General features: G+C 41.6%; 1 protein-coding gene across 1 annotated transcript in view; it reads right to left on the reverse strand.

The window, feature by feature from the left end:
- KDR (kinase insert domain receptor) overlaps positions 1-26,869 on the reverse strand; it is a 44,575-nt gene extending 17,706 nt beyond the window's left edge. Inside the window, exons 1-19 of the mRNA XM_070372417.1 lie at positions 26,516-26,869; positions 22,761-22,854; positions 20,661-20,857; positions 17,663-17,793; positions 17,226-17,394; positions 16,373-16,512; positions 15,583-15,760; positions 14,088-14,202; positions 13,837-14,000; positions 11,829-11,985; positions 10,609-10,732; positions 9,984-10,092; positions 8,832-9,173; positions 6,649-6,795; positions 5,406-5,537; positions 3,030-3,136; positions 2,465-2,600; positions 1,775-1,879; positions 142-255 (exon numbers count right to left, since the gene is read on the reverse strand). Coding sequence (XP_070228518.1) covers positions 142-255; positions 1,775-1,879; positions 2,465-2,600; positions 3,030-3,136; positions 5,406-5,537; positions 6,649-6,795; positions 8,832-9,173; positions 9,984-10,092; positions 10,609-10,732; positions 11,829-11,985; positions 13,837-14,000; positions 14,088-14,202; positions 15,583-15,760; positions 16,373-16,512; positions 17,226-17,394; positions 17,663-17,793; positions 20,661-20,857; positions 22,761-22,854; positions 26,516-26,582 — 2,728 coding nt within the window. The 5' untranslated portion in view covers positions 26,583-26,869. The remainder of the gene's footprint in view (positions 1-141; positions 256-1,774; positions 1,880-2,464; positions 2,601-3,029; positions 3,137-5,405; positions 5,538-6,648; positions 6,796-8,831; positions 9,174-9,983; positions 10,093-10,608; positions 10,733-11,828; positions 11,986-13,836; positions 14,001-14,087; positions 14,203-15,582; positions 15,761-16,372; positions 16,513-17,225; positions 17,395-17,662; positions 17,794-20,660; positions 20,858-22,760; positions 22,855-26,515) is intronic.
- Positions 26,870-27,584: the final 715 nt, after the last annotated feature.

A 27,584-nucleotide genomic window follows, 5' to 3' on the forward strand; every position in this document is an offset into this window, starting at 1 on the left:
TCCATGAAATATATTTATATCTAGGAATCTGCCAAAGTTTCCTAACTTAAGCAAGGCCATGGGAGTTGGGTGGTTCCCTCAAATACCAGCAGAAAAGTATATGCTGAAATCCCACAACCAGAGCTATCCACAGACACTTACCCCCTGGCTTGGTACAGGCACCAAGAAGATTGACCACGTTGAGATGGTGGCCAATATGAATAAGGATCTTGAGTTCGGACATGAGGGCTCGGTGTTCACCATGTGTTGCTCCTTCTACAGATACAGAACGAAGAAGGCAATCGAACATGAGGGCATTACCTTAGGAGGGTGAATGCCACACTGCATGCATCTGTGCAACTTTCCCTCCAGGGATAATATAACTACGAGCCAATTTACAGACAAGCTACATTAAAAGACAAATATAAGTTATATTTTATAATTCTAGATCAGATTCTTTAAATGCTTGATATTAGAAGGAAGCCATTGTGAGGTCTTCTTGCAAAGTGGAGAAATACATCTGCAAATGAAATCATGCCCAGATTTTCTTCTTTTACAAAAGTGGATTTTCACATATCAGGTTTACCATGCTTCTTAGGGCCTGATTATTTCAGTGCTTCCTCATAAGGAAGCAACATCATGTATTAAATATCCTCATGTGTTATGGGCTCTGCTGAAGTTCCCATCAATCTGTGCCGAGCAGGAAACTTAACAAGGGCCAGCTGGCAAAGCCAGTTGGCACATGAGGCTGATGAGGCTAAGACTGTGAGTTTGATCCTGTCCAGATGGGTACACTTCACTGTGATTCACAGACATGGTCCACACCTCAGACCCTGATGAGCCACCTCAAAATTACACACTCCCTTGTCCACAAGGGAGAAGAGGCAAAAGGAGAGAGATGGCTTCAAGATGCACAAGACCTATTGGCAAAGAATCAGCAGCACTGTCTCCATTAGTGAAAGCACATCACAATTAGAGCACAGAGCTTTATAGGCATGACCTCCCCCAATTAAAATGGGAAGACCAGAATACCATTACTATTAGGCTTAACAGTTGTTTGCTCTTATTGTTTAGTTGCTAAGTCATGTCCAACTCTTTTGCGACCCCATGGACTGTAGCCCGCCAGGCTCCTCTGTCCATGGGATTTCCCAGGCAAGAATACTGGATTGGATTCCCATTTCCTTCTCCAGGGGACCTTCCTGACCGTGTCTCCTGCATTAGCAGGTGGATCCTTTACCTCTAAGCTACCAGGGAAGCCCCTAACAACTGTTTATTAAACTTTTAATTCTTAAAATGTCACCCATAATCCTTTTTACCCCAGCACAACCATTCTTTTGCATATTATCATTTATATACTCCAATTCTAGGGAACATGGCTAGTATTTTTACTTCTTAGATCAAATTTCTTTTTCTGCTTCTTGATTGTCTATAGTTATCTTGCTAATGCACCACAGTACACTAAGAAACAATTCTGAAGTGACCAAGCTTTTATTTTCCTATGGCCCAACAACTAAATATATATATAGTTGTAAAAGCTGTTTCTTGTATGAGGGCTCTCAGGCAAGGTGGGACGGTAGGGTAGCTGAAATCTATCCCAACTTTGCCCGCCAGGCCACGGACCCTGGCATGAGAGGAACTTTTTATCCAGTTTGCCCAAAGGCATTATACAGTCCGGCTGCAAGTTTGGCTAGTGGGGCCATCTAGCCACAAAGCCACTGATACAAGCCTTTCATCATGTTTAAAGGATGGGATGAAACAGATGGAGGGACATATCATCATATAGTTTTGCTTTTACCTTTCAACATTTTGACAGCCACTGTCTTGCAGGTTGCTGTCTTGTCAATTCCAAAGGCATCGGCTTCAATCACTTGTCCAAAGGCACCACGACCAAGAGGCTTACCTAGAGTCAACAACAAAACAGACGTCGACTTTATCACTATCGAAACCACAGGCAGAGATTCTGACTTGATGGGATGACCATACATCCTAGTTTCAGGGACGGTCCTGTTGACCCCCTCATCCTGGCTTAGTAATTTAATACCTCCCTCTTCCCTGGTGGCTCTGATGGTAAAGAATCTGCCTGCAATGTGGGAGACCTGGGTTCGATCCTGCGTTGAGAATTTCCCCTGGAGAAGCAAATGGATACCCACTCCAGTATTCTGGCCTGGAGAATTCCATGGACAGAGTTGCCTAGCAGGCTACAATCCATGTGGAGGGCAAAGAGTCAGACACAACTGAGACTTTCACTTCATTGGGCTTCTCCCAGTTCCTCATTATCTTCACTCTCCAAATGTCCTGCTCTGAGCAATTATACAAGCAGCATACTTCTCAGTGACTAAATGGATGATTACTTGAATTCAAGAGATGAAATGAATTTTCTAAACCAGAATCAAACATTTGAATAGACTAGATCTGTCATCAGCCTAAACGAGGATGAGACGGCCTGGTAAACCCAATAGCAAATCAATATCGATTGAAAACACACCTAGTTTCAGCCGGTCTCTGGGGAATTCCCATTTGCTGGCATCGTAAGGCAGGCGTTCACAGTGCTCGTCCAAGGGGAGCTCGTCTGGATCCATGACGATGGATAAGTAGCCCGTCTTCAGTTCCCCTCCATTGGCCTGGAAAGCATTACTCTTCCCGGTCACACACACTCTGTTGTTTGGCTGTTGTTTTGTGTGCTTGTTATTGTTGTTTTATAGAAGCCCCATTCTTGGTGTCTCATTTTCTAAATGGCTCATGGAGTGTGAGGGCTGTCCTAGTATAATTCTGTTCCCAGTGTCCCCTCAACCCGCAAATGAGCTCAGAGTTTAATTCTCAAATCTTAATTACACTAGACAGTCCAAGCCCATTTCTTCTCCAGTTGCTTCTATCAATTAAAGCCCAGTGGTCCAGCCAAAAGTAAGTGGGTAAGAATGTTATTGTATAGAAATAAAATTGTGCCTATTGAGCCAATAACAATGGAAAGAATCAACTCAAAGAACTCCAGTCAGCTTTCATTAATCATGAAAACCAATGTGAATGGGACAGAAGGAAAATTATTCTGTTACCCGCTTAACGGTCCGTAGAACGATGACAAGAAGTAGCCAGAAGAACATAGCAATCACTGCAGTGCCTACTAGAATAATGACTTCCAAGTTTGTCTTTTCCTGGGCACCTGGCAATACACAAATGAATGACCATCAACAACTGGAAACTCATACCTTTTGACATAAAACAACAAAGTTCAATCACTAAAGCAAAATTTCAATCTTATGAACTCAGAAAAATCCTAGGCATTAATAGTCACAATCTCTAACTTGGATGGAGCTTATAATATTCTTAATGGATAATTTACAGTTTGCAAAACATTGCTCATGAAAACTTCCAACACTAAAATTCTAAAGTAATTAAGGAGAGAAATATTAATATCTTAAAAGGGAAACAAGGTGTTTGTAAGAAGAGCAGACTTTGATGGAAAGAAAACAGATCATGTTCTATAGAAAAGAAAAGTATCGTATTTGGAGAAAATAAATGTATGATTTTGTGCTGATAGTCTATATTTTGATCTGTATGGAGTTTGAGGAGGACTGTTTAAGAAAACAAGCAGGGAAATAAATGTATTCCTTTGGCCAGAGAACTATTGGTGACCATGCACCTACTAACTAGGTGCACATCACTTTAAATATGTCATGCCACTTAAGTCTTCTCAATAACCCTCAGTTTTCAGATGGAGAAGACGCTCAGAGAGAATTAAGCTATTTCATCAAGGGCACACAACAAGTTGCTGGAATGGTCAAGAGTTGAATAAGGTCTGTTTAACATCAGCTAACATTACATTACCCCATCCTCATGTGGTAGTAGCCTCAGTGAGGAAAGAGAGAGAGCTTAAGTGAGTGCATGAGTGCACAATCACTCATGAAAGGACAGAGAAGAGAAAAAGCTGAAGGTCAGCAAGGAAGCTGCAGATGCTCAGGACTCCAGAGGACAGCTCTGAGGAGGGAAAATTAAGCCCAGAGGAGGCTTTCAACTAAGAATGATTAGCAAAGTGGTGATAAGGAAGCAATTATCACTTAGGGTCACCTGCCTGTTGGAGGAGTGCAATGTGAATCAGACTGGGCCACAAGCTGTGAGCGCGGCTCAGGCAGCCTCAAGAAGACAGGAAGACAAGTAATTCATTAGTTAGCAAAATAAGAGTTACAGTTGAGAGACAAGCATCAAGTCCGCTTGGAAGCAAGCAGACTTTGTTTTTCTGGTGGTCTTACTGAAGGATTTCTTTGTTTATACACAGAGATTGAAACATCTGTTTGTTCAGAGTAGGAGGTGCAAAGATACAACTGTCTATATAAGTTGGAGCATTAATACTCCCATATGAACATTTGGGAAACCAGCAGGAGCATTAAATACGTACCTCATCCTTTCTTAATATTCTCTGCTGGTGAAAAGTAAACATAATCTCAGTGCCAATGTTACCTAGTTAGGCCTCCTTGAAACCAGCTGCAGAAAGCTAACAGAGCTGAGGCAGGGCATGGGAGAGAACTGGAAATCTCCCTTAGGATTTGCCCTAAAGCATAAAGCAGTTTGAATGTGACCAACTGCCATGCCACTCGAAATCTTTATTTGCAAGTGCAGGTTATAAAATGGCAGTAAGCCTACAGATTCAAAACGAAGTCAAAGTATTGAGATGTAACACTTGGCATCATAGATTAGACAGATTAAAGGGACTAAAATCTAGACCCTGAGAGACAAATTAGGATGAGTTCAGAGAAATCTGTCAATTCCTCCATCTATCAACACTCCTCTCCTTTCCCCCTGCATACCATTCCTTCACCCACATAATACAGTTTCATTGTCCTGTTCGTGGCTTATTTTTTTTTAAGATAGGGACACACTTTTGAAGATAAAATATTCTGTCACAAATTACCTTTCCCATCTGAGAAAAATGCTAGATTTCACATCATTCCTGCATATTCATTTAGATAAGAACCCCAAATTTTCCATTTCAGAGAAGCAATGGTCCATTGTTCACAATTGAATCTTAAGTATCTCCAGTCCAATAAAAACTATGAACCTCTGTGACTCTCTAGATAGCACTGATTTTCATGACTAGGCAGTAATTCTACCCAATAAATATAGGGGCTTAATTTTCATAACTAGTTAATTGAGCCAGACATATGAAGAAAGAATCAAGGAAAGAAAGACATTCTACCTGCCGGGCTAAGAATTTTTTCTGCAATGAGAACTGCAGAGATAGAAATGTGATGCAAGCAGAATTAAAATAACATTAATTATGTTTTCTGGTTAAAATAAATATATATTTATAGTAGAAAACTTACAAAGTACAAAGGATATTAAAAACCAGCCATAATCCTCCTACCCAAAGTACTTGAGTACAGATACAAGCTAATTTTTAAAAGCAATCTGATTGTCTATGAATTCCCACTGACCTTCTACTATGAAAAATGCCTCCACTTTTCCACACCCAAGAACACTGCATGCCTGGCAGGTGTACAGGCCTTCATCCTCCTTCCTCACCCTGCGGATAGTTAGGTTTCGGTTCCCATCTTTTAGCACAATGCCTGAGAAAGGGAGAAAATGCAGTTTTTGTTTTATTCTTAAATTTTTATTTGAATATAGTTGCTTTATAATGTTGTGTTCGTTTCTACTGTACAGCAAAGTGAATCAGCTATATGCATACATATATCTGCTCTTTTTTTGGATTTCCTTCACATTTAAGTCACCACAGAGCATTGTATAGAGTTCCCTGTGCTGTACAACTGTTGTTTAGATGCTGGGGTGTGCCTGATTATTTTGCAGCCCCATGGACTGTAGCCAGCCAGGCTCCTCTGTCCATGGGGTTTCCCAGACAAGAATTACTGGAGAGGATTGCCATTTCCTTCTCCAGGGGATCTTTCCAACTCAGGGTTTGAACCCATGTCTCCTAAATTGACAGACGGATTCTTTACCATTGAGTCATCTGGGAAGCCATGCTATACAGGAGGGTTTTTATTTTATGATGTGGTCTGGTGGAGCTTTCCAGGAAAAAAAAATTAATATACATATTTCCCTTTATCTTGGGCTAGTGTCTGACTCCAAGGAGTCAGGGTCAACTGCTATCTCAGTACCCGTGGCTTCCATGAGAATTCAGCAGGCTCTGGATACTTGAGCTCTGAGTCTACAAAATGAGTCAGACCACGGACACTAATACTGCTTTTTGTTCTGCCTAAAACAAATCAATTAACAACATAGATGTTATACTATATGACCCTTCTATGTGGAATCTAAAAAATAAAACAAGCTAGTGAATATAACAAATAAGAAGCAGACTCACAGAGAACAAACCAGTGATGACCAGTGGGAAGAGGGGAGCGGGTAGGGGAAGATACCATAGGGTACGGGATTAAGAGGAACAAACTGCTATGTATAAAATAAATAAGCTACGAGGATATATTGCATAGTGCAGGGAATATAGCCCATATTATGCAATAATGATAAACAGAGTAATAATTTTGAAAAGTTGAGAATCACTATGTTGTCCACCTGAAACTTAAATAATATTGTACATCAACTATACCTTAATAAAAATAAATGAGTAAGTAACTAATTTTTTTAAAAAGATATAATATGGACTTCAGGTAATATCTATAGGAAAATTATGCAGCCAAGGTGAGATAGACATGCTCTGTTCACCTGAGTCCTCCACAAGCGTCTCATTATCTTTAAACCACGTAATCTGTGGAGAGGGATTCCCAGATGCTGTGCAGGAAACTTCGATGGTTTCACCAATACTTGTCGTCTGATTCTCCAGGTTTCCTGTGATCATGGGTGCCATGCGCTCTGTGTACACACACAACACACACACACACACACACAAATCACAGGACATTTAGTTATGACTTTTGAAACGGTTTTCATATCAGTAAACTATTAAACCATTTAGTACACTATTAATTTACTAAGCTGAAAATACACAGAGCTGGACAACAGGAATGTTGTTCACTGAGCAAAGTTAAATGAAACAAGTCAGTTCAGACAGATTACTGCATCTCTGAACATTCATACTAGTGATGTGACCTGGTAGTCAACACAAAATTAAAGTTGTCATTCTTATTGACTTCCCTCCTATCAAACAGATAGATAGATAGATAAATTCTAGCCACTGATACCCAAGAATTCTGCCATGTTGTTTCTCTTGGAAAGTATATAACTTCAGTGCAATTCAACAAAGAACACCTTATACGTATTTGGTGTTTTTTACAAAACTCATTTGTCCTACTTCTGTTGCTCACTGTCAACTCTGTGATGGGAGTAATAGTCTTATTTTGAAGATGAAATGGGTTAAACAACTTGTCCAAGTCCCTGTAACTAAGTTAACAGCTGAGTTCAGAATCTAGCTGGCCAAAAGGTTAGTTCAGCACTATTTCCACTAAAACATAGACAAAATAATAATACTCTAACAAAAGTCAAAGATTTTTGTTTTTAAATGAAGCCCATGGGTACTTGTTTAAATGTACAGGACAACTTTAGATTTAACCTTTCCTACAAATCAGCAAAATGCTATGGAAATAATTTGTCCAAACTAACTGAATATCAAAAGGAATTTTGTTGAAAGAATCCACTTCAATATTTGGCAAAACGACAGTACCTCAACAGTGAACTGCACTAGGGCTTAAGCAAATAGACTCTAGTCTATTTCCAAGAATAATTTTTGGAAAGCAACCTGGGAGTCCTTAGGGAAGCAAACCAGCCCACCGTGAGCAAGTGTTTCCTGGGCATGGCAAGCCGGAAGCCTCCTTTACATCTCTTCCTGAAGTTTTTCATTAGCTTGAAACAAGACCAGTCACCAAGATGAACAGAAAAACCATGTTCATATATGGGCTGTGATCTGAAGAGCCTTGGGATGACTACACTCAAAAAACCTCTTCTTTTGACACCAGAGTCTTAACACTAGCAAAATCGATCCTAGTTCCCGCCTGAAAATATGCCAAGGCCTTTGAAATGTTATTCGTCTGAAACTGCAGTCTAAATTAACTTATCTGGGCAGTTCTCCTTAAAAAAACAGAACATATGCATCCTAGGAACTAGGAAGGGACACTAAGGAGATGAGAAAATGAGAAGAGAGGGCACAAAGAAACTCTCTAAATTTGCCTGATTTCCCCAGAGACAGAGGCTGCACAGATTTTGTGCAAGGTGAAATGTTAGAGGAGGTGTAGAGAGTGGCTTCATGTGGAACTTACAAAGCCTTTTGCTCATTAGAATGATCAACTCATGACTTTGAGCTGTACCACAGAGGTACGCACACTGAGTTCGCCCTCCCAGGGGCTCTCACAGGTCTTAAACAACCCATCACCACACTCTCCAGGCAGCAAATGTCTTATCAAGCAGTATGCGCCACTATGTTCTATGTTTAGAGCTCAGCAAGGAGTAAAGCAGAAAACAATCCCAGTCTTCATGGACACAGAGCATTTACTGGACTACGACAGGCTGTCTGTGTTCTCATCCTACCCACCGAGTCACCACTGTGACCTTCCAGAACCCTCCAAGCTCATGGTGGGCATTCACACATACACGTCTATTTAAAAAAATGAATGCCCAAGAATGAGGCAGAAATGTCCCTGGTTTAGGGTAATCCCCTGAAGACAGCAGTGAGTGATCCCACCATCAGGGTTGGAAAGAATAGGATTATTTTCTCTTTTCAATACATCACTTCAGCATGATTAGCTTCCTTCTGCCTTGAGGAGTTTTGGTGAGTCAGATATGAGCTCATCTGTCTAATATATAAGCACATAGAAGACAATCTTCTCATGGGCCCTGAAAGCATTACATTGAAGGCAACCCAACTGCCTCTGGATGGTCCAGAGTGACTGCCCTACCTAGGACTGTGAGCTGCCTGGCCACACAATGTCTTTTCTTAGTCTTCCTGTCCTGAGCAAAGCAGACATAGTCTCCTTGGTCCTGCAAGGATGCATTCTGCAGCTCCAAGATCAAGATATCATTTGTGCTGTTAGAGATCATGGTGGCATTCATTTTCCAAAGAGCATCCAAGTTCTTGCAGACAGGTGTGGGTAAATCGCCCATGTGGATGGGCAGGGCCTGTGGGCCGAGTTTGTACCACGTGAGGTTCTCAAACATAGTTCTGTCCGCAGAGCACCGCAGAGACACATTCTCCTGCTCGGTGGGCTGGATGCCAGGTTGCAGTGTGATTTCAGGACCCCCTGAAATGTAAAACCCATGGTTAGAAGATAGTGATTTACCTTGGGCTTTCTGCTACTGCTTTCGTGTTGCCTTCAGTCTGCAATGAAGCACCAAGAAAAGTGAAGCCCTGGCATTCCCAGACAACAGATACAAGGAGACAACCAAACTGGACAATGTGGTTTCAAAACGTAGTGTTTTGCTAAAACACATTATTTGGAAATGTAAATGAATTCCTCAGGTTTTTATAAAATCTCCACTTGGAGTCTAAGTGTGGTTTTAAGATTAAAAAATGCAAATTGAAAGAGGATAATTATAATATGAGATTTACAAACTTAATTCCTCATTGATATGTAACACCCTCCGACAGGAAAGCTATGTTTATTACCATGAATTGGCCCAGACCGCAATATTTTATCCCAGTCAGCTAAAGCCAAACCGTAAATTAAGATGAACAGACAAAATCGGCAGCATTGGGATGGCACTGCTCCAATGTCATTACAACTGTCTCCCCAAGACCCAACTTGTCAAATGTTCAACAGCCAGCCCATAAATATTGATTGAATCTCGCTAAGCCAAGCACTGTGCTAAGACTGATGACAGACACAAAAACCATGGCGCAGGACTTGAGGGTCAAAGTCAGCTGTTCTCTCTCCTGTGAGGTCAAATGCACTGACTTCCCATGAGTCCAGGAGCTACCTGAGGAGTTCTCATCTATGAACAAAAGCATCGATTATCCACCCACGTTCCCTACCTAAACCCACTGCCCCTCATGGGAGCAGTCAGGACGACAGAGTATCTATCAGCCAGCCCAGCCCCTGGAGAGCACTTACTGGTCACATGGAAGGAGATAACCCTCTCTCCTCTTCCAGCTTTGTTCACTGCTTCACATTTATACAAAGCAGACACATTGGCCGCTTGGATAACAAGAGTACTTACAGTCTGTGAAAAAAATAAATCCCAGGCCATAAACAATGGAGCCTATGTTTATGCACATGCACTCAGACCAAAACTCAGTATCCTCCCCGCCACTGCTGCGACCTGCCTACTCCATTCATACTCCAGTACTGACTGCACTCAAATCCGTGCAATTATAATTATGCTGATGCTACTCACACATTCTACAAAATGAGCTTTGGAACCATAAAGTTTTAAATGTTTTAATACAACATTACATACCTTTTCTCACTTTCATGTTTATAAAATCAGAATTACCATACAGCTGATGTACAGTTAATGGCATATGTATTTTATGTTTCTCTGATACAGTAATAGCAAGTCAATCGTGCTTCTAAAAGTCAATGGTGTTTTCAAACTGGCTTAATATGCTAGTATTTTATCATTCCACTTACCTGACAGTCAATCTCCAATATTCCTCACCTATTATTTTACCCTGCTTCCAGTCCATCCGTCCTTAAAACAGAGACAGATTTTCAAATTTAAAAACGTAAAACTCACTTTGTTTCTTCCTTCAATTAGGGCAATCTGATTTTTGTTGACTTCGATTTTGTTTCCCCCCTGGAAGTCCTCCACGTTTCTCCATTCCTTACAAGTGTATGGGTTTGTCGTTAAGGCAGTGAGGCTGTAAGACAGAGGTAACAGGTGATGTCATGACTTAATTTTCCTTTAATTTAAATCAATATCAAGGAAAGGAGTCAGACTTTGGTTATTACGTTCTTAGAAATAACTTCGAATGCACTCCGCCGAGTTACAAGACTTGGCGCCAATTAAAAATAGGCCTCGGCAATGGAGGAAAAGGTTCTAGGTAGATTCATTCAGGATACAGGAGGGAAGCAGCTATTCTGGGAACAAACCTCCATTCATAAATCGGATCGACAAGACAATTCAAGTTAATTTAGTTCAAAGGAAGGCAAGGAAACTAAGAAGCCATTGGGCTTCTTAAAGTAATTTCCCTGGGACTGTAGCCTGTGTAGGAAACGGTCAGCATCTGAGGAAGAAACTAGAGAGGCCATCTCGAAAACAACAACAGGAAGTGCACTGCTTAGGGTGGTGGTGGGTGACTTGTTGTTGCTGTTTTTCCTAAGGATGTCTGGACTTGTGTGTTAGGACCTGATAAGCCGGGCCTGAGACTCTGAGGTATATCACTCCCTTGCAAGCATCAGCACTTCCTCTGAGATGGACCTTCTCACAGATAAGGAGATTGGGGTATTCACCGGCTGACTGGCATAGGAAGAAAAACCAAGGCCTGGCAATTAACAAAGTGGCAAAGAAACTGCATTCAGAGAGGCAGACATAAGGGCTAATTAGAGAGCGCTAATCTCAAAGGAGGATACCCCAAGGAATGACATCTCCTAAGGACACAGCACAGAGAAAGATGGAAGGAGATGACGAGCACTGCTTAAGGAATAACCTTAGAGATAGCCTCCTTGGCTTAGAATAGAATCATATCATAGCATGGCTATGTCCACCAACAGAGGAGTGGATAAAGAAGTTGTGGTACATATTTGCAACAGAGTACTACTCTGCCATATAAAAGAATGAAATGATGCCATTTGCAACAACACGGATGGATCCAGAGATTATCATAGTAAGTGAGGTCAGCCAGACAAAAACAAACACTGTCTGTTATCACTTACACATGGAATCTAAAGAATAAAACAAATAAATTTTTTTTTTAAGTGCAAAACAGCAGGGGCAAAGGGCGTGGTCCTACTCACGTGGGCTGGTAGGTGCACTCCGTCTCCAGCTGCCAGTACCAGCGAATGTGACTTGGGGGAGGAACGGCGTAGACCGTGCACGTCAGCGTTTGGGAAGTGCCGTACTGATAAGAGTCCACGGGAGACAGCAGAGATTTCTCACCAATCTGAGGTGGGACTGGAGATGGGAAAGACGACTTTTGAACTGTCAGTCAGCTTGGAGGAGTGGAAAGTTGCAGTTTTCAGCACCCAAAGCCTATGTTTTGCCAAGCATAGGATTTTTGCCCCCATTTGCTTTTTCAAAGAACATTTAGACTTGGAAACAGGACACCTGACTTCTAGTGATACTCATGATAATAATAATAAACTAGTAAGTTGGGTGACTTTGTGCCAGTCTCACTGCCCTATGACTCGCTTTTCTCATCTGCATTTCCTCGCCCTTCCAATTTCACAAGACTGGGCAAGCCTCCAGAAAGAAAATACTGTAGTTGTGAACAATACTGTAAGCAGATGTATTATGTGCTGAGCATTGTTCTAAGTGCTTTACACCAATTTATTCACTTAATCCTCACAGCCACTATTATTGTTCTCCACTTTACACATGAGAAAAATTTAAAAGTGAAATGACTTGACAAGGGCACCTACCCTGCCTCCCTCTTCATCTCTCCCTCCTTCTTCACCTTCCTGCCTTCCTTCCTCTCTCCTGTCCTTTCTTATCTTCTTGCCTTCCTCCCTCCATTCCTTCCCTGCCTGACCTCCTTCTTTCCCTTTTTTCTGTTTTTGGCTCCAAAGTCATTAATGTGAAACTATCTTCTCATCACTTCCAACTTAAGGCCCAAGATTATACTTTCAAAACTTGACTTCTTTTTAATGCTTGTTTTAGAGAGGAGGGTAAATGCTGGGGTGAATCAAATGTGGAATGACTTCCTGGATGAATGAGATGGTTATTCACTGTCCATTCTTACATCTTTATTTCTTGTTCATTTCCTTCTTCCCACCCTTCCTACCAGCTTCTCAGCTTCTCTCCTCTCCCAAACCCCTATATCCAACTGGCTCCTAAATGACATTTCTGGAACCTGTTTTCTTTAAAATACTCCTTGAAGCTGATGTCCCAGAAAAGAAATGAAGCCAAGCTCAGTAGACATACAGAGCATGGCAGGATATATAAGGAAGCACTTTAATATCACATGAGAAGGTTCTGAAGTTTTAATCTGCTATGCCAGTAGAAAGCATAAAGAATTACAACAGACAGGTATTTCCCAACCTGTGTCTGGAGCAAGATATTAATGGGTGTACAGGGGAGGGGTGCACTAGTCAAATGTTTGTTAGACCTCGGCTACTCTGTCTGTCTGCCCTCTCCCACTGGAAGATGGCAATACGCAGTGTCCATCAACTTAGCATCTCTTGCATTGGCTTAACCCTGATGACCTTCTTCTCCCACCCAGAAGACTTATTATAAATAAGCATCTTTCAGGTTGGAAAAATAAAGTTCAAATTATCCTTAAATCCAAAATTTAATATCTCCCCTTTACAGCCTCAGAGTCAGGTCCCAGACTTCTGTTGAAAAAAAGATTAAAACATGTCCAAGCAATGTCGACCTAGAAAAGCTTTCTGCATTGGAGCTACCTGTGCATCACTGATACATCAACCCCGAATCAAACTAAAACTTTCCCACAAAATTCAAGAAGAATCTTCAACATTTGCATGCCAGAAGCACAATTCAAAGGTACTGCAATTGAGCCTGATGACTGTCCCTGCTAGCACTTTTATTCCACAGTATTTAGCCGTGGGCTAAACCACCTACTTTAGTCTCACATTTGACCAAGGTTCGATCATCTGGCCTCATAAGCAAACGTGTCCAAAGCACACTGCTGCCACCTCGTTTCAAGCCACACTGTTCTGGATCATTTTTATACACAGGAGCCTACTCATGATGCCAGTGAGGCAGAGGTGCCCAGCTGCTCAGGAGGACATCATCAAATTATTTGTAATAGAACGGGGGCAGAGAAGGAAAACTGAACGGACTTACCATTCACCACCAGAGATACCATGTGGCTCTGTTTCTCCTTTGAAATGGGATTGGTAAGAATGACAGTGTAATTTCCTGTATCTTTCTCACTCACTTCCATAATAGTCAGCACATGTCCCACTTTAACTGTGTGATTGGACTCAATGGGCCTTCCATTTTTATACCTATGGGGAAAAAATTCCAGGAATTAGTCCAATCTGAGGCTTTGCTTTCATGTGGCACAAGGCTCTGCATTTATTTCCAGTCGTTACCATTTTATTTCTGGAGGAGGGTAACCAAGGTACTTGACAGGGACTCTCACACGTTCCCCCACGGTGGCTTCCACCAAGGATTCCATGCCACTACCGAAAGCAACAAAAGGCTTTTCTGGAAGAAAATAAAGATAATTTTTTCTCATAAATGGCAACTTCTTAGAAATGGCCATTTCTAAGAAGAGTTTCCAGTGAAGAGTTAAAAACTATGGCTCTGAGTCGCTGCGGTTCCCACACTCCTACAGGTCCCATTCCAGCTTCTCTCTCACCGCTGGTCTCTAGCTTTTGTCTCTCCCCCAGTCTGCTCTGCAAGCCTACTGAGCACTCCAATCTCACTCAGTCCAAGCATTTGCTTCTCTGTGAAGCTTTCTCTATGTCCCCCGGGAGCCCTTGGGTGCTCCTTCTCCTCTGGTCCCTTCACACCCTATACATAACTCCATGTGCACCAGGACTCGGGCCTCAGACCTCTTCTCTCTATCGACACCGCCTCTTGTCAATTACATTCCTCCTAAATTTACATCTCCTGCCCCAGCTTCTCTGGAATCTAGGCTAATATATTAAAGTTTTCACTTGGATGTTTAATGAAGCCACCAAATGAAGCCACCAAACCCTGGGTACCCAAATCTTACTCCCCTCCTTACCTTCTTTATCTTGGTTAAGAAAACTATCATTCACTCAGTTGCTCACACTAAAAACTCAGAGGTCATCTTCTAATTCTTTTCTGTACATTCCACAGGCAGGGAATCAACAGGCAGATGCTATTGGCTCTATCTTCAAAGTTATATTCAGAATCAGTTCACTTCTCACCACCTCTACTTCCACCAACCTTGTCCAGGCCACCCATCCATCTCTCACCTGGATGACTGCAATTAGCCCATCTCTACTTCTGCCCATACTTCTCTAAAGTATTTCACATTAGGAAAAAAAACTTATATAGTAATCCTATAAAAAACATAAGCCAGAGCATGTCTCTCTCTGCTCAAAACCCATCTTGCATTCCCATACTATAAAATCCAAACTCTTATGAAGGCCTGTAAGTTAGATGCCATACAAATTATCATCTAAACTGAGACATTTATGTGAGTGAAAGAGAATAAATGGGAAATTAAGTTATTTTCTCAAAGCCCCACAGAAACTAACTAAATATAGCTTTCATCAATTGCAAGGCTTATGCTTGCAATTCAAGGAAGCCTCTCAGGCTTGTAATTGAGCAAAACTTGTAAAATGATCTTAGATAAAAGCCCTCTGCTTATTATAGTGATAATAAGAATAGCAGCAACAACAAGTAATATTTAGTGAGCACTAACTACATCAGCTCATTTCAGCTCTAAAGCTGGGCTCTGAACCTAAGCTATGTTCTTGACCCTGAGGTCCTAACAAGAGCTCAAAAACATCTTCTGAATGAACAAAATAGGATTCACTAGCTGACCTAAACGTATTTGAATTATCTCACTTTTCAAGGCAGAGCATAATTCCGAAGGCAATCTTCGCTTACCATGTACCCGGACAAACGTGCTGTTCTTCTTGGTCATCAGCCCACTGGAAGCTGCACAGATATACCACCCCTGGTCACTCCGGGTTACACCATCTATAGTCAAGGTGCTCAAAAACTTCTTCATTTCAGTCCCAGACTGGGTTTTTAGGTCCCGGTTTATAAGTTTTTTATGCTGATGCTGAAAAAGAGGTTACTGAACTTTCAAAGGCCAGCATAACATTCCCCAATAGCTTCTAGATATGGACAAAAGTCTTGGCCCTTGGTGAACACTATTTAATGCTAATAGTAGAGACTTCTGAACTTTTAACATTATGCAGATGACAATTACATTTGGTTTCAGGAGAAATAAATAGAATCAACTGAATTAGGAATTTTAAAACCTCACATAACAGGAATGAGAGAAATATAAACTGCAGAAACACAAGGAAATATGACCACAGTCTACGGAGAACAATGTCTCATGCCACTTCTTGCAAAAAATTTCCTTAAAGGGAAAATAGATCAAGGACTTTGGAGAATGGAGGAATAATGCAAACTGGAAAGACGTAATCATCAAAAGAAAACTAATCTTCACAGCTTGGACAGAGTTCTTGATTTTGCCTCTTTCTTTCTATGGGTGCTGTATGTCCTGTAGTTCTTTTAAAATGTATGTATATGCGTGTGTGTGTTAGTGTGAGCTAAGGCCCTTCAACTTTATCTGGCTAAAGAGGTCCCTGTCTCTCTCAATCAAACTTCAGTGGAGCTTATTATCAAAGTATTTGGAGGTCTGGCTTTGAGTTGTTAGTGTTACCTTCAAAGAAGGGTATTCCCAGTGGAAGTCGATCCCCACATTTAGCTCAGTTCTTGCCGTACAGTTTAAGATGAGCTTCTCTCCAACAGACAGCTCGACTCCGTGAGGGGGGCTCAGGACCACATCATAAATCTTGTACCCTGGAGCAAGTAAATTGGAAAAAGAGAAAGTGAGAGGGAAACCAAATCTATAACTTGGCTCACATTTTTCAGAAATGAAGCAACTTCAAAATTTATCACATCATTTTCCCCTGAGGGCCTCCCCAAACCTTGGGAACTCCCAGGAAAAATGGCCTACAGAGATTCACAAAGCAGCTCTAAAGGGATTTCCAATGTGTTGTAGCCCAGTGGACAGAAAAGCAGTAAAATATGAGAAGTCAGTAGTCACTGGGGCCAGCTTTAGAAAGTTACTGAACTTCCCATAAAATAGGTATACTTAAAAGAACTGATGCCAAGCAATGCTTGGAACATTGAATTTTTCATAAAATATACTCCTATAATAGAACTCTTATTTATCCTTGCTCCTGATAAGAAAGGAGAAAAACCTCAATTGCACACAGGTTTGGAGAAGGAAATGGCAACCCACTCCAGTGTTCTTGCCTGGAGAATCCCAGGGACCGGGGAGCCTGGTGGGCAGCCGTCCATGGGGTCACACAGAGTCGAACACGACTGAAGGGACTTAGCAGCAGCAGCACATAGGTTTATTGGATGGAGAAAGAGGGGATGTAATGAACTGCTTAACACTAAATCTTGAATTAATATATTTCTCAATATCTTTTGTCTTCCAGGATCTTAATATAAAAGCCAGTTTTTATTATCTAATATTAAAGATTAAAAAGGAATTGTCCTCTTACCTATAACCACAATTATGTACATAATAGACTGGTAACTTTCATCATTGATTTTTGCTTCGCAGAAGACCACGCCAGCATAACTGATCATATAGCTGGGAATACTGAAGCCTTTCTGGCTGTCCCAGGAAATTCTGTTACCATCAGGAACAAATCTTTTTTCTGGATACCTCTGGGTAGAAAAAGAAATATCAAATATTTAATTGCGTTATCCAAAAGTGAAAACCATGAACACTAAAGAATTCATCTTAAGATTACAAATTGGTTTTATTTATTGTCATATTGACCCTTTCTAAAGTTTCCTTTAAAATTCATGTTGATTTTAATGTTATATAATATATACAATATATAATATATATAATTACAATATAAACAGGCTAACCATCTTAATATTAGCTAAAAATTAAAGGTAAGAGATGATGGAAGAAGATGTAACTTACTGCACAGAGTGACACATTGAGGTCTGAAACAGTCCCCAAACACGGAATCACCACAGTTTTGTTTTTGTTCTCAGTGATGTACACAACTTCATGCTGGTCGCTAACAGAAGCAATAAATGGAGACCTGTAATCTAGATGAGAATGTAATTTCATTCATTAATGGCATTTACTAGAAAAGCTGGTCATCTTTCAGGTTCATAAACCCTAACCAGAGAAGTGAATGACTGGGAAAGATATTTCTCACTAGGCAAGGGAATCTGGAGGTAGGTCATCTGGTAGAAATCTGGCAGATTGATCACTACAGTTCTCAAAGTGAAAGAGCGCATGTCTTTATTTTCATAAACATTTTCATATACATTATACATCTCTCATATACATAAGTTTTAAAGTAAATTTAAAGTTAAATCTGTATAGTTTGCCTATCGAATTTTATTAATATTTTTAAAAATTCACATTCTTTCTCTTGAAGCAAATAATGTGTCATGAAAGCAGATTAACGGCTTGCAAAGGATCTTTAAAATAAAGAAATAACTGACCATTTTTAATTCAATTCAAGAGAAAGCTTATGTATTTTAAAATTGTGAAGAGTAAATATAAGATTCTGTATAAGGTAATGTTTAATAGTCACTGCATTTAGCTTAAGATTCGGTAGTCATTAATATTTTCAGTGACCAAAACATGAAAAAACATCATGGCAAAGACTGAGAAAAAAACAAAAGAGACTTTAATGCTGTTCAAACATTGATCATATGATGTTAATATGGTGCTGGGAAACCACTCCTTTCCCCAGAGACAGAGTTGGGGTAAAATCATGCTTGAAATCTCTGAGAGATAATGGGTCATACCAATACCCCCAACACACCTGACCAAGCATTTTCACAGCTCTTCAAGGTCACTGGTCCAAGTGAAGAAAGAGTTAATTAAACCAAAAGGGTAAAAGCAGCTAATTCCCTGCAACAGCAGAAGTTTGATTTCCTTCCCAGCTGGAAAACACAGAAAGGCAGCCAATCCAGGCCACCACATGCCACAGCCATTATCTTACGAGGCCAAGACCCACTTCCTGGCTCCATCATTGCTGGAGGGAATGGGGTCAGAAGACTAAGGAAGTAAGGTGGGGACCAGAGGGGATATTAAAGGACTATCCACAGGGAATACTTCAATGTTTTCTTTTCCATTGTTAAACTTCATGACCAAAATCTTGGACAACTCACCTCCTAGAACACTAGGCTTAGACAGGAAGTAGAATTTGATGGTATTCTCAAAGACAGGCAGTGTACAAATAAACAGTGCAGGAGATGGCTACTTCTTAGTATTACCTATCTTTCAGCTACATGCTATGAAATATTACATAGCTTGCTTATAGAGCAAGTGTTTGGAAGCTAAATTAACCCCTTGACATAAGACTAAAGCTATTCAGTAAATCAATTCTATTTCAGTACCCCCCAAAAAGGAAATAAACAAAAGAAACCCAAACAACCACCCATCCTCTCAAAATAAAATATTTACTGGAACTCATGAAATGAATTTTCGCATGTCTCCAGGTTTCCTGACTTGGGAAGAAGGAAATAACGAGATATTATGGGAGAGGTTCATCCCAGTAGTATTTCCAGACAGCCCGAAAGCAGGAAATCCTTGCAATCTTCTGAGAAAGCCTGATCTCCCAAGACTGCCAGATCAAAAGGAGCCAGAAATTCTCAAAGATCTGAGCCTTGTCTCTTTCAACTTCTGCAGAAGGGAGGAGGACACAGAATCTATCCTGGGTTGTGCTTACCCTGCACAAAAGTAATTCTCAAATATTGTGCAATCCAGGAGTGACATACATTATTTGACGGTCCTCCACTGCACTGACCATATTGCATTACTGAAATGTAGATGGCAATATGCAAGCGTGCTTCCCAAAGCTGATGAAATCCCTGATCTGTAAAAGATGCTTCTGGAAAAAAGTCTAAGCCATCCTCATCTGCCTCAGATTCTCTGGGATGTATAGAGGTATACAAATGTATAAACAAAATTTAGCTCATCTTTACTGAAAAGAAAAATATTCAGTATATCTAAGCAAAATACTATACTATCCAGTTAACACCCACCAAAGTTACATGATTGGTATCTCACTAGTTAAGTCAGTTTTCCCAGGAAAATTAAGTTAATATAAGACTTTTGAAACACAAAGGAAAGAATAATTCAGATTATAAATACTAAATACATGTGTATACCTGTGGTGGATTTGTGTTGATGTATGGCAAAACAAATACAATATTGTAAAGCAAATAACCTCCAATTAAAAAACATAAATTTATATTAATAAATAAATAAATACTAAATACACGTGACATGTATTGTACCCTATGTGGATGGTAAGCTGGCATCCACAGTGTAAATTCCAAATTGCAAGCTCTAGGATAACAGGGCACATCATCCAATATCTCAGACCACACAAGCAAAGGAAAGAAATCCTGTCTTCAAAAGGCTCTTTGAGTCAGTGTCTTCATTTGCGTGAGTGTATGGAAACTTGTTTTTCATAAAGTGTAAGAGGGGGGAAAAAAAGCTCTTATGAACAAAAAAGCTCCAGAGCCCTTGGCTGATTCCCTGTGCATTCTTGGGGAAATCTCTGAATCTGCTGTAGATAACCTATCTCTGCACAGAAACTGCTCCATAATTCATTCCTGAATCTTCCTTTTCAAGGATTTCAGGGTTTTTTTCCTCAAACATCAGAAGGCTTCTTATAAATCTCCATTGCCAGTTGCAAACACAGACTTCCCGTAGAAACAAAGATCAGAACCGAACTAATTGGGTAAAAGAGGTGTAACAGGGCCCAAGCTGCAGAACAAATCACTGAATCTTGTCCTCAGAGGAGGGCTTAGGAGTGAGGAATTCTGTGGATTCCTGTTGGCCGACAGCCTTCAGAGCGAGCCTTTGTTGTCCTCAATTCTTCTGTGCACCTATTGTGCTTTGTAACTGGTAAACCAACAGGAGAAGCGAACTGCATTTAACCACTCACCTTGAACATACACGTAAAGAACAGAGCCCATGTCAGTGTCCTGGTAGAAGCACTTGTAGGCTCCAGTATCATTTCCAATCACTTCTGAAATTGTGAGCATCTTACAGAAGACGCCATCACTGCAGTCTGTGACCTCCACTCTTTTCTCAGAGCTGCTCTGATTGTTGGGCCAGAGCCACTGCAAGTCCCTCTGACCCCTGAAAAATTCATTCCAAGCAAGTATTTAAGTGAAATGCCTATGAGGCTGTTTCTAAGAAAATAGAAGGTTTAGTTCTCCAAATTATACAAACTCCTCAACAGACAGATTCACAGCCTTTTTACCTGTGATTACAGGATATTATGGACAATACGACAAAAAGGCAGAGTCTTAATTTCAGAAATTAACTCATTCATTCATTCAACAAATATTTATTAAGCATGTGCTATGTGCCAAACATTGGTAAAGACTGAGAATACAGCAGCGAACAAACCAAACTAAAATCAATGCCTTCATGGAACCTCAGTCTAACTGGAAGACACAGGCAAAAAAAAAGTAAATAAACCTCAATGAAGGTAAAGCGTTCAAAAAGTGAATAAAATATATTGTATAAAAGGTAGTGATAAGTCCTATGAAGAAAATTTAGAAGATGCAAAGAAACAAGTGAAGAGCTAGTTCTGGAGGGAGGCAACTTGGTGAAGTGGGCCGTATGTATATTGAGGGGGACAGAGCTTCAGGCAAAGGGGAACAGCGATATCAAGGCCCTGGGGTGGATTCCTATCTGGAGTGTTAGGAGAATGGCAAGGAATCCAGAGTAGCTACAGAAGAATGGGCAGTCGGGAGAGTAAGAGGTGAGGTTAGGGTGGAAGGGAATGCAACTGTCTAAGGGCCTCACAGGACGTTGAAAGGACAGCATTAAAACACAGACTGCTTTCACTGAAGAATTTCTCTGCAAAGCCCCAAAGAAGACGGTCAACGTGAAGACAAATGTAACATTATTGACCCTTCTTTAGCGAACTTGATATCAAGTTGCAGCGACATTAATGAAGTTACTTTTAACATACTCTATCATTTTTTTCACGACATAAAAGGAGTACAGAATCTCAGGGGGTTTAAATAACCTTTCTTGTCAAGGGTGGTTAAGAGGAAAATCTATGGAGAAATGCATCTTGAAATAGGAAAGCTAAGCCAACAGCACCTCTTCCTATGTTTCTTCCCCAAGGGCTGGGTATTGGTGACCTACCCTTGATAAGGGGACTAGAGTATCCTTTACACTCGGCAAGCTAAAATAGATAGGTGTCACTGTGCTGAACACTTCGCATTCATCACGCAGAAACAATGGCAACAAGCGCCCCAAGGTTCTTTGTGGACCCTCAGCACTCTTCTCAGAGGGCAAGGTTGCCTCCACCCATCATTTCATGCCAAAGCCACACTGGTCCCAAGAAGCCTCTGGGTCTGACAAGCATAATCACTACATTAAACCCTAAGGTCTCTTCCTTTTCTTCCTGCGGTAGGGGCTGGAAGGCAAAATTTTAAAGCCTCTTTTTCTTGTCAAGACGACCTATTTCCCCAGTGAGCAAGAATCAAGAGCATGACTTCTTGCTAGCTGGTGAGTGACAGACATGTCAGAACCTCAAGCCAGAGCATGAGATTCACTCAGTAATATTAATGACTGAATATTAACTTGCTACTACAGTCAGAATTTTATCATAAAATAAAGTTCTTGAAAAATGTTAAACAGATGTCCAAAAGCCATGCTGAGAATAACAAATATGTCCCCAAACGTCTTTAACTCTTGGGGTACATCCTTGATAACATTTATTTATTCAACATTGATAGAGTATATATAACATACCACATGCTAGGTGCTACCAATAATGGTTAGCAGGTTGTATGTGTGCTGGTAAAGGACTGTAGGGGAAAAAAATATCAGTAAAATTGCACAGAATTTCGGGGAGAAGACCTTTCTCATGTTTTCATTATTACCTTAGTTCTTAGAAACCTCACTACTTATAAACAATTACAATGACTCTATTATAATTCTGCTGTATGAAAATTATTTTTTCTTTAATAAACAATAAGATATTTGACACAGGAAATCTGAATCTAAAAGGAAGCCTTACCTGCAAGTAATCTGAAGCGTTGTGTTAGCCATAACTCTAAGTATGTCTTTTTGGATGCTGAGCCTGGGGGGATCAAGGGAAACACTAGAAAAACCTAGAAACAAATTAAATAAATGAATGCAATTACCACTGAGTCAGGGCCAATAGGAAACACCTTCCATAAACATTACACACTCTATACTTTAAAAGTCCTCTTCAGCAGTTCATTGTGTAAAACTTGTGAATTTACTTTTCACCATTCCCAGTAAAAGTTCATAAACTGTGTCATAACAGGAAGAATGGGCAGATGGTCATAAACCAACACAACAGTTCTGCAATTCATGGAGCGAGGGTGGAGTTCCTGTTTTCCTGCACTGCCAACTTCAAGGTCTTACAAAAGGATATGGGACATTGAAACCAAATGAACCTTCATCTGATGACCTCACTCCTTTGGGAAAGGACCCGCTGACATTTTTTATAAAACATAGGACGCACATTAGTTGACCAAACCGCTGATTACTGAGTACTACGTAGAGCAACTTCTACATAGTTCATCGATGTACTTTGGTGGGAAATGTCCATGACCTTATTTTCCTTTATCAATTTTCTAATGCACTTACTCTGGTAACTGAACTGCCAAGGTTGAACGATCGTACATTAAAACTAGGTGAGAGGAATTGAGAAAAGAAACATTTTCCAATGTCATATAATATGCATGTGCTTTTCCTCAGAGAACAGGACTTTAAAAAGGATAATGCTAATGAATTGCAAGTGGGGAATCTCAACTTATTGATCAAAGTGTTGAGCTTGTTCTGACACCAAGCGTGGAACACAGGAAAAGTGTCTACCTAAATATACCACACAGTTTCCTTGCCATGGGTCACTCCACAGCAAGAAAACTGAGATCTCTGCCAACTAAATGCAAAGAGCTACCAGGTGTTAAAAAACCATCAGAGAAAGAAAAACTGTCCACCATGCTAGGGTCTTAATTGATATCCAGATTTTCAAAACACCACCTTAAAAAGTGATTGATGCTAGGTAAGCACCCAAGTTTCATAAGACCCTTAACTCACATCCACTAAGAACAAATGACTCTATAGGCCTAAACTGGGATTCACATTGTTGAGCAAATAAAAGAGTATTAGCAAATATGAAAATGTATGAATAAACAAGTATGAGCAAATATTTAGTGTAAATGTGCAGAGCACTGACTCTGTGGACCCCAGCGTGAACATCTGCAGGCAAAACAAACAACTGATCACACGTGTTCTCACACACTCATTCAGATGTGCAAAATACATTGTTAGTAGATTTGTTGCTTAATATCAAATTTTATTTTAAAAACTGGAAATTGTTCTATCAATAAATCTCAGAAGCTAATAGGCATTGGACCTGACATGTTTCGGGGACAGCAGTCTTAACCTTAGCATGTATCACAATATGACTAGGCCTACAAATCTGCCTTTTAACAAGCATTTCAGGTGAGGCAGGCATACATGGTTGATGGGCCACTCTTGGATAGCTGTGGTCTGGGGGGTAATGCTCAGTTATTCAGCAGAGCACTTTTCAACATGAAGGAAATAACCACCCTCAAAGTAGACAAACAGTAAAGCAAAATGTTTAGAAGCTAAAGAAAAGTCTTCCAATAATCGAGCCCTCCTGCATTTAAGGAAAGGAAAACGAAAACAATTCATTTGGATGAGCACAGATATCAAGTGTGACTGAGACATGCTCAGTTGAGAAACGTGTCAAAAACAGTAACTTAATACAATTCACATGATGACCCAAATGAGAAACAATCCATTATTTGTGCATATTCACAAGAGAAAAAAATGGTAGTAAAGACTAAGCTCTAAATAAGCTATGCTCCCACCATCACCAAAATAAAACATTCCTGAAAATCTCTGGTAAATCACCTCCACAGATTATCACACACTTTGGACACTCTTTCCTATGTTAAAAAAAAAAAAAAAGTTATCCATTCATAGGGAACGAAAACAACATCATACTACTCTAGAGATGTATCTCCAACAAAAAACTATTCTACAAGGCTATCAATAATGATAACTTCAAATTCATACATGTAGACCAACGCTCAATTTCTTTTTGCTCCAATAAGCTTCATTCATTTTCATTGGCAAGTTTGAGTTCTGCTTTTCAGAAAGTTCTAAAGAAATAACTCTAAGAAGTACATACACTGCTACTCAATAAAAAGCTCTTCTATGTTCAAATCCCATAACCAAAATTAATTCATTTGTGCACTATTACCCTTCCAGCTCAAAGACAGGAAGGAGAAACAACAGTGCCTCTGTCTCTAAAATCTGATGGCATCAATTATAGCCCGATCCAATTAAGCATGTCACACACTCCAAAAGGGCAACCTCATCATCATATTCAGGGCAACCAGATTACAGTTCCTACTGCTGTGCTATGGAACACCCTGGGCTTAAAAGCAACTCACATCTTTGGGAAATACAGAACAAACCGCAAGTTCCAGAACTTCACTCTCTACCCCTAAAGGGAGACAGAGAGAGATCTTGTCAGGGACAAATGAGTGTCCCTGGTAGAGCTGGCATGGATGAACCAAGTCATTATTAGGAAAATTCAGTAACTACAGACAGATAACCCTGTTACTGTATATGCATGTGAGTGTCCTTAAAAAAAAAAAAAAAAAAAAAAAAAGACAGGTGATTCTTTAATTTATAAGGAATTTTAATTTTATAAGAAGTTTCCCCTGAATTATGCCTTTTTTTTTTTTTTTTTTCTTTTTCACCCTCTTCCTTCTGGCCCTCGGAAGAGTGGAAATCTGGAAACCAGCAAACTGGCTACAGAGAGATGAGAGAGAAAGGCGGGGTAGAGGAAAAGGGGGAGAAGGGAGAGAGAGAAAGGAAATTTATTGCAACAAGGGCATGTGTGTTCCTAATCTTGAAGGACAGAAATTTTAGACGGCAAGGAGAGTGACGAGTGACACCCAATCTAGGTACCAAATCGCTCAGAGTTTTCAGAACGTGAACTTCTGACCATGTGCTTACCCAAAAGACCAAAGCGTTCTGAAAGATGTTAAACTAAAACTGTTTTACAATAAGAAGGTGTCTATTACTTGGAGACACTTTCGGAAGCTGTCACAGCCCCGGGTCCAAGGCCCCATTCCCCTTTCTCTCCTCGAAGAGAGTGCTGTCCTGCACCAGGAAGAAGAAAACGTTTCGCTCTCCTCTGGACCCCACTTCATACAGTGGGTGTATACAGATGAGCTCGAACCAAAAAGGAATATCCGACCATCAGACAGGGGTCCCGCTTCGACTACTACAGAGGCAGAGCTGAGCGCACGGTGCCCTCCGGCCAAGCTGGCTCCCGGCTCCCAGAGGGCTTCCTTCCCCGCGCTCGGGCAAGGATGCGCGCAACCGGACAAGGTTTCACCGCCTGTTCCCGCCTGCGGGGGCACCTCCTGCCTGCCAGCCCGGGGCGCCTTCCCACTCCCGCCTCCCAAGAGCCGGAGGGTGTATCGGCTTCTGCAGGACACTCTCCAGCCCAGGTCCCCGTCGGAAAACAGAGTCGTGGAAATGGAACTAGGCTCAAGAGACTACCAACTTTCTGGGTAAACTTGGGCTAGTTCAGTTCCCTCTTTGGTAAAAGAAAGAACACAAAGTGTCAAGTCACTTTCACCTCTCCAGCTTTATCAGTCCCGATTAGGTCCAGCTTCCAGGTCCTCTCCTCATCCCTATCTCTCCGCCCGCACCCGATCTCTCCGTTTTCTCTCTAGGGAGTGGGCTCCTTACCCACAGAGGCAGCCCGGGTCTCCACGCAGAGCCACAGAGCAAGGGCCAGCAGCGCCTTGCTCTCCATCCCGCACCTCGCGCCGGGCGCAAAGCCCAGAAATCAGGCGCCCGTTCTCTTTCTGGTCCTGCTCCGCCAAAAAGGCGCGGAGATGGACCGTGCGCAGCCGCGCAGGGCTTCGGGGCGCTCAGGGCGAGGGTGCCCCAGCTCCGGCCGCGGCTGCAGGAGCGCCTGCGGTGCCAGTGGGAAAGGATGATCCCGGCTGCCGGACAGCTCCTGGCTTTCCGTGGCGCGCAAGTGATGCCTCGCGCGGGCAGAGGAAACGCAACCATACACCTCCGGCTTTCTCGGAGTCCTGGGACTCAGTGCTGGGTGGGAGCCAGAGCCGAAACTCTAGAGCGCGGGGGCGGGGCTATGCAGGGCGGGGCTTCCCTTCGAGACCAGCCCCGCCTCTCAGCCGGGTTCGGTGCGTGGATCCGGTGCTTTCCCACGCCCACTCCATCTCTGCATCTCCCCCACTTGCCCACAACTGCGTCTGGCCCAGAGTGGCCCAAGGGAGAACGTCCCGGGTGCAACAACCCCATATCTGGCAGAAAGAAAATGTAGCCCGCAACGGGTTCTGAGGTACTACAAGATTTAGTTGGTCACTGCCTCCTCCAAACCCCCGAGATATTGGGGAGCAACACCGGGAGACCGGCGAGGGACACTGCGCCGTCAGGAGGCGCGCCAAAGTTTGGGACAGTCTTGGCTCCGCGCGCGCCCGAAGTGACTGGGGGACGGGCCGAGGCTCAGCGGCAGGTTGAAGCAACCCGGGAGAATCGGATACTGAGCCGAAGCGAACGCAGGATCGCAACCTGGTGGTGACTCCAGCCAGACTCGAGTGTTTTGCTTGGCCAGCACAGTTGTAGTTTAAAAATCTGAATCTGAATGCCTTTAGTCCGAATATTCACTTGCCCAGTTCTCCAAAGTTCCCACTATTTCCTCTTATACCTGATGGCTTCGAACGTTCTCAAGTTACCTGTCTCGCCCCCTAAAGCATTTAAATCTGAGACCCTCCCCCTGTACCTACCT

This window comes from Bos mutus, chromosome 6 (genome assembly GCF_027580195.1).
Source record: "Bos mutus isolate GX-2022 chromosome 6, NWIPB_WYAK_1.1, whole genome shotgun sequence".
Lineage (NCBI taxonomy): Eukaryota > Metazoa > Chordata > Mammalia > Artiodactyla > Bovidae > Bos > Bos mutus.